At 51.8% G+C, this 7,693-nt stretch overlaps 1 protein-coding gene across 1 annotated transcript; it reads left to right on the plus strand.

Moving 5' to 3' along the window:
* The first annotated feature begins 1,986 nt into the window (after positions 1-1,986).
* Positions 1,987-3,406, plus strand: LOC111922158 (uncharacterized). The gene is made up of 3 exons (XM_086901204.1): positions 1,987-2,256; positions 2,522-2,736; positions 2,852-3,406. The coding sequence occupies exons 1-3, from the start codon at positions 2,064-2,066 to the stop codon at positions 3,161-3,163; spliced, it is 720 nt and encodes a 239-aa protein (XP_086757330.1). The 5' UTR covers positions 1,987-2,063; the 3' UTR covers positions 3,164-3,406.
* The last annotated feature ends 4,287 nt before the right edge of the window (positions 3,407-7,693 follow it).

Consider the following 7,693-nt stretch of genomic DNA (forward strand, 5'->3'; position numbering starts at 1 on the left):
AAATGCTTGGGAGGGATAAAGTGATGAGGATTCAAATAATTAGATCTCAAACAATTCCGTTTGTTTGGTGAGAAAGCACCACAAATATATATACATATGTGTATGCTTGTGTGTGTCCATCAGGCTTTGTCCATGCTAGAGGTGTTTGTGGACTTCTTTAGGTAGATAACATATATGGGAGGCATTAATGCTTGAATGTTTGTTTACACATTTTTACACCATTTTTCCTCCAGGAAGCTTGTTTAGTGGGCTCAGGCTGCAATGTCAATCCCTACCTACACAGGCCAGAAAAAAAGGGCTCCAGGAGGGCTCTGGTCATGTACGGTTGTGGTTCTAAATCAGTTATTAGACACCTTTAAAAAAAGGTGAAAATCGTGTTTGTATTTTTGTTTGGTTAGAGACAAACCCTTCAACAGTGTCACCACTGACACTGTAGAGCAAAGGCTATGCCATGAAAATGAGCAGTCAATGAGAGAGCCTAAAAGGGGTTCACCAGTCAAATTTGAATATAGTTCAATGAAAAAATTTTCTGGTGAACAAAAACTGTAGGTTTTCTTGATGAATGGATATAACAACTATATTTGCAGTGGACAAGAGGTTGAAATGTTTGGTTTAGGAAAAGATTGATAGAGGATTTTAATAAAATTTTTACTGGATTAATATAAAGAAAAATATATCTGCCTAATATGAAAATTTAATACATTGGAAGATTTAGACATTAAGTGGGAGGGTTTTCGGTCTTCAAACCTCTGCCTAAGACTGACAGTCTAAGAAATAGTTAGAACTGCAGTTACAGTAAGTGTTATCACAGAGAAAGTGAATGCTGGGAAATGCAGCCAGAGTGGCAGAGTTGGCCGAGCCACAGGGTAGACAGACAGCAGAGCACTGGGTTTGTGTGCAGGTGGTGGGTGAGTGTAAAACAGCAGGCAAGAGCAAGGACAGATAAATAGGATGTGCAATCGTGGTCTCTGGAGGCAGGCTGATACCAAGCAGGGCTGTGTAGGAATTACCAATGCAGTGGAAGTCCCGCTCTGTTCTTGCACAGGAGGGGAGGGTGAAAAGGGGAGGGAATTCATGGTTACCCTGCAGTGAGAAACTGCCCATAAAGCACCAAGAGCCTTTTGTCAATATATACAGAGGCTTTACTGCAGCAGCCAAGTGTTCCTGTCCCACACAAAAGCCAAAGATGAATGGGAACGCTTCTGAAAGACACACATAAGGTAGTAAGACGAAAAAGATAGTAAGATAGTAAGACAGAAGAGAAATCTGGATGACCTGCATAGCTGCAAGAGATCTGAGAGGGAAGATATGAGTTCTGTAACTTCAGCAGAACTCTCCGCAGAATGTTAATTCTAAGCTAATAATTGTAATTTTTTGATTCGTTCGTCCAGAACTTACTTTTATATAAACGACCAGAAGCCTGACAATTTGGAGAATCCAATGGCGTTGACATTTACCTTTTCCTGTTTCACAACATTCTCCTCCAAACCCCTCAGCCTGTTCCTGGTGCTTATAACCTGGCTCTGCAATCCCGGAGAACCCGGTGGGTGAGTTTCTCCTCTCGCCTGCCTGAGGCTGCCTCGGGAACGCAGTGCTCAGCCCAGAGAGGAGCAGGCTTGAGAAGAACAGTGGGCCTGGTGCTCGAAAAGGAATGGAAAAGCAGCTCCAGGGGAAGGGAGAGCGGAAGCAGCAGCGTCCCCTCTCCCTCCAGCGGCCGGGGATGCTGCGCTCCCCCGGGGGTACATTCCCCAGCGCCGTTTGAGGCTGCTCAGCTCCATAAATGCCATTTGCATGGGGATAGGATGGAACAAGAGCTGTAAATCACTGACGGCGGAGTGAACTCCTCAGGGGCAGACACGGCGGAGCCGAGCCTCCGCGAGCTGGGGCAACGTGTGAACGATATCTTTTGTTGGGGGGGGAGGACTGATAGCAATTAGATGATACTTATCTGGGCCTTTGATGTGTATTTACACAAACAACCTTTTCCTCCGGGAGTTGCGGTATAAAGGAGAGGCCCGTGCTCCCCGACACCCTCCTTCCCGGCATCTCCGAAACAAGGCAGGATGACTAAGGCCCCTTTCTCCGTGGAATGGTTGTCCCAGAGCAGCCAAGCTCTCAAGAGCCCCACCGAGGGCTCTCCACAGCGAGCATCGTCCGCGGGCCGGAGCGAGCGGCGGCGGGAGCAGCCGGCGGGCCCGCGGGACGGGAGCGGCGGCGGGAGCGGCAGGGAGCGTGTGGCGGCCACCCCCGCCTCAGGTACCGCCACCGCCGGGACGGCCCGGGGCTCCGGGCGGCCTGGGACATCCCCGGGCGGGCCGGGACATCCCCGGGCGGGCCTGGGACATCCCCCGGGCGGGCCTGGGACATCCCCGGGCGGGCCTGGGACATCCCCGGGCGGGCCTGGGACATCCCCGGGCACGGCCAGGCACCCCGCGCGGTGCCTCGGGGGCGGAGGAGGCGGGCGGCTCCCCACGCGGTGCCCGGGCCCGGCTGACCCTTTCCTCCTTGTCCCTGTGGCCAGGAGCCGGCGGGAGGCCAGCGGGGCAGCCCGTGGCCGAAGAGGGCCCCGAGTGGCCGTGGCCCGAGGAGCCGTGCGGGCGCGGCGGGCGGCGGCTGCGCACGGCGTTCAGCGCGGAGCAGATCAGCACCCTGGAGAGCTCCTTCCAGCGGCAGCAGTACCTGGGCGCCGCCGAGCGCCGGCAGCTGGCGGGCAGGATGCGCCTCTCCGAGGTGCAGGTGAGCGGGGGGGCCGGGCCGCTGAACGGCCACAGCACGCTTCCAAATCATAAACAAGCCTGGGTAGCGCTGTAACCTCGTCTTTTCTCCTTTTCCCCGTGCTCTTCCCCCCCAGATCAAGACCTGGTTTCAGAACCGGCGGATGAAGCTGAAGCGGCAGCTGCAGGAGTTGAGGACGGAGCCCTTCTGCAGCCCCGCTCTCCCTTACGGACCTCAGGGCGCTGTGGTGCCCTTGCCGCTCACGTACGTGGCCCGGCCCCCGCCTCTGCCCCCGCAAGGGGCTGCCCCTGAGGGCTTCCCTCTGGCCGCCCTGCCGGCACCCGCCCTGGACCTCAGCAGCGCCTGCAGAGCACAGCCTCTTGGCTTCTGGGCAGCACCCTGCTTTGTAGAGTACCGGGACCCCAGAGCTTTCCTGCTGGGTGTCTGACCCTCTGATACGAACTCCGACTAAAGAGGATTTGCACTACTGATAGGTATCTGGGCCGCCCTCGTCCGTAACTGCCTGGTGGAGTTATGATGCAGCACCGATCTAAACGTTTACAAAGATATGCTGGACAATCTGAATCATGGACTCGAGGCCCTTGCATTTATATTATTACTGTAAAATATAAACGGGGTGGGACAAACAATAATATAAATGGAATATTTGAATAAACCTATTTTTTTTCCAGCTTTCATGTGAATTCCTTTCTCAAGGATTGTAGAGGTATTCATCCTGACCCAAAAGAAAGCTCCTCTTTTAAAGAAGAGGACTCCTCTTTTAAAGAAGCATAGACTCCTTCTTATCTAGATTTGTTCTGCCCCCCTTGCAATTTACTCTGTGTGAGTTCAAAAAAGCGTGAATTTCCCTCTGTCTTCTAAAGCAGGTATCCAACCCCTTCAGTTACTAACTAGATGAGATTTTCTGTCATGGAACTGTGCTTTTAGCCAAATGCATGGATACACCTGTTACTTAATACCGGGCTTGCTATAGTAGCAGAACAGATGTTTTTAAGATTTAAAAAATTACTTTTTAAATAAGTATGATACTATATCTTCACGTTTTTATGAGCTGACTCTCATAAGAGTCAGAAGTTCTTAAGAGATAAGAAGCTCTTACCTAAACAGATAATGGAAAGGATCTTGAAATTTCTTACTTGCCAACAGTGTCTAGTCATCTCACATGCAATTATCAGGGTACAAGGGTGATGATCAAAAGAATTTTAACATTCCAAAGCTGGTTTTCCATAAGTGGCAGTAAAATTCCTTAGCAATGTGCTATGCACTTTTAAAATTTGGATAATGAGCTAGTAAATGGATGATCAAAATGGCCTGATTTCAGGCCAGAAAAAGGGCTCTGAGAAATGATCTTTGACTGTAAGTTAACATAAGTCAATTGTCAACTAACTTGAAAAGAGCAATAAAAATTTCCATCACTTTAGAGATGATCTGGGGGGTGTTATTATATTTCTGGCACACTGGTAATTTATACTCCTGTAATAAATGGTCTGAGGGGTCTCTGTCAGGCCTCCTTGAATAACGTTTGCATACAGGGGCCAATCTGCCACTTGAGGACCCTTGCCTGGTAAAAAACAACCTGTGCTGCTGTGGGCAGTGGACTTTGCAGTCACCTCTGGAAGTCTCCTTGATTATTGTGTATGTTGTATTTTTGTAGTCTTTTGAGATGTTAGTATTTGTTTGCAATTGCACAAGTTGTGTGTCACTAATGCAAGAGTTTCAGCTAAATTAAAAAAGGGCTCAGGTGCTATCAGTCTTGCTGAGATCTCAGGAACATTATGCAGTTGTGGGTTAAGGAAATTTGCTGACATGTAAGTAAAGTTCCCATTCGATGGAGGCTTATTTCTCAAAGTCAGGTGTCATTAAACAGTAATATTGATTTGAAGAAATCTCTCTGACTCTTTCAGATATCATTAGGGGACTGGGATATCTCCAGAAAGAGCTGTAATTATGAATATTTTCCTCTGCTCTAAAGCAGTCAAGTTTAAAATAAGAAATCAGTCAAGGCCAGTAAATGTATAATTTACCAAAAAAACCACAAGTATTAAGCATTAGGCTCCATGTGGCTATTCTGTTTTCAAGGAATAATGGTTGAAGAATGGTTGAAGGTTAGGTGTTCCCTTTATAATCTTGTATGGCCAGAGGAGAGCCTCAGCACTCCCCCAAATGCTCTGTCCAGCCCGTACAAAAGGAATAATGGTAATAACTTTTCGTGCTCTCAGAAGCCGGAGCGGCGGTATGGGGAGCGGGGGTGAGCACCCTGAGGACACCGGCACTCCCCGCAGCCCGGAGCAAATGGGGAGGGTGAAAGGGAAGTGGGCACCGCAGCTGGGCCCGGGGAAAGTGAGAGACAGGTGCGAAGGCTCAGGAGGAGAGAACAAAGTGCTCCCGCCTGCGGAGGGGAGCAGTTTCCTTTGGAGGGGAACTGCGGGGACGGAGTCTGTGCAGGGTATGAGGGTGTCATCGTCCCCTCACACCAGTGGTAACGGGGAGAAGCAGGGGCACACCTTATCGGGTCCCTATGTCCCCGGTGAGAAGTGATCAGGGGCGGCTCTGAATGAACTCTCCTCCCCTGGGTCTGCCCTCCCGGCCCCTGGGAACGCGGGGCTGCAGCCGCCGGGCCGGGCCGGGCCGGGCCGGGCCGGGCCGGGCCGGGCCGGGCCGGGCCGGGCCGGGCTGGGCTGGGCCGGGCCGGGCTGGGCTGTCCGAAGGGCGAGCGGCGCGGAGCCGGCCCCGGCTGCCCTGCCCGCAGCTCGGCTCCACCGCACCCAGCCGTGCCCGGAGCGGGGCAGCAGCTTCCCCTCCGAGCACAGCCTTAGAGCCAGGCAGAGACAGGGGACAGCACTCGGCTGTGCCGTCCTTGCCGTCATTTAAGCCCGCGGGGCTTGTGAGGACCACGCCGGGACACGGGGGCTGCGGGGCGGTCTCGGGATGGGGCTCAGAGAGCAGGGTGGGTGTGTGCTGCTCCCCGGGCTCTGGCTGAGGCTGCCAGGGCTGAGGGTGCCTGAGGGTTCCGTGCCAGGGCTGAGCGCTGGGAAGCGGGAGTAACGGGACATCCCTGCTCTGGGCCTTGGAACACACAGAACGGCCGGCGAGGGGAGACCGATATCTGTTCGAAAGGTCGCTAATGGTGACCTAACATAATGATTCCTTGGCCACAGGTACACTCTGCAAGCTCATGAAATACCTCGCCAGTGTTTTGGCAGGGCTAGCATGCAAATACTGTTCTGTTTCCCGGTAATTGCGCAAATGAACGCGAGGTGATGCTCGCTTGGCTGAGTCCTTAATGGTATCATGTTCCTCCGAATGTCTACGTAATTTCTATCCTACCTGCAAAAATCGGCTTTCTCTAGAAGGTAATTCCTACTTTCTAGTTGTCTAGAAAGCTTTATGTGAAGTAATTTCATTCTTGCTAAAGCTGTCCAACTCTGGCATTAAAATGTGAATGCTCGTTTTTCCTTTGATCCGAGAGAAAGAAACTCGGACTTCATGCTTTATTCCGGCTTGTTTGAATTTCTCCTTCACTTTTAGCCGTGGCAGCAGTAAAGGGGGGCACTAATGTGGCACTAATACAGGCCCCTGGACTGTATCAGCCCCTGGCAGGAGATCGGAGCGGTCCGGCTCCGGCAGCCCCCGCAGCCCATCCCGGGCAGAGCCCCCCCGCCTTTGTGTCTTCAATGGCACCACAATAACCCAGCCCCGGAACGCTCCCCGGCAGCACAGGGGGCTGTGGGCAGTCAGCTACAGATGGGAAGGAGGAAAAGGGCGGGGGAAAGCCGAGTCGATTAGCTGGGGAGGAGTAGTTTAATGCTGGTGGGGTGAAATTGTTGGAACTGCCCGGCCTTACGGCTCTCGAGGAAGAGGCTGTATAATCTGGAAACTGGGCTCCCCGGGGAGGAGAAGGGGACGGGAGGGGAAAATTGCCAGAGCGCTGACTTCAAAGCCCTTCTCCCCTGCAGTGCGTGCGCGGAGGGGGAGGAAGCTGATTGAATTAACACCGCGGGGCGGGGGAGCCGCCAGAACCGCGCTCCCAACCGCCCGTCCCAATTTGGCCAGAGCAGCCATCCGGGGACTGGGAATAGGGTGGAGGTGTATCACCCCCTGCAGCTCCCAGACATGGTGGAGCCACTCCAGGAACCTCTTTACAAACTGGCTGAAGTTATTCGGCGTTGTGTGCTAATCGAGAGAGATCTCGCACTGTTAGGCCATTACATCTAATTGCTGCCCATTATCTCTTTCTTTGATACTCAATTAGATGAGAATTAACTTGATGAATCCCACCGAAGTGGGGTGGGGGAACAAAGAGGACACACGTCTTGGTCTCGATATGTTCTCTGTGTAAATTTTACTACTCTTCCTTTATATTTGTGTCTTAAAACTCCTAGTCTTCGACCTAGTGTTATCCTCTAATAGTACCTAGTAGGGAGCTAATTCCAGTGTCTCTTCTGTATTCGGGTAGGCTAAGTGCTTTAATTCTTATTTCTGCTCTTAGTTATTCTGCTTGGGCAATTCAGAACAACTGTGGAGGGGTGACAAGTCCTCAGGCAGTGTGACCATGGCGTGCATAGAATTCAAGTACTAGTTTCTCTCGAGCTAACTAGTACTTAACTTATCTAGGTGCTTTGTCCATTAGTTCTGCAAAGCACACAAAAATATTTCCCCGATAAATCGTTTTTAATGCAAAATGCGTGTTTGCTCCCACAGTCGCTGAATGGGAATGTCTGGGCTTGCAGCGTGTGAGTCGGGAGGGAAAGAGGGTGCAGCGCTGCCGGCTGAGTCAGTGGCATTTGTCATTTATTGTGTGTCAGCCCGCATTGTTCCCGTGGGCAAAGGAGCGGCGGGGTGATGGCACTGTTAGTGTTCACGGATACTTCAAACAGAAAAGCATCTATTCCCAAACAATCGATCTCGTTGATGCCTAATTGACTATCTAATAGCACCTATCAGGACATCAAAGGAG

This window comes from Cyanistes caeruleus, chromosome 8 (assembly GCF_971803275.1).
Source record: "Cyanistes caeruleus chromosome 8, bCyaCae1.hap1.1, whole genome shotgun sequence".
Lineage (NCBI taxonomy): Eukaryota > Metazoa > Chordata > Aves > Passeriformes > Paridae > Cyanistes > Cyanistes caeruleus.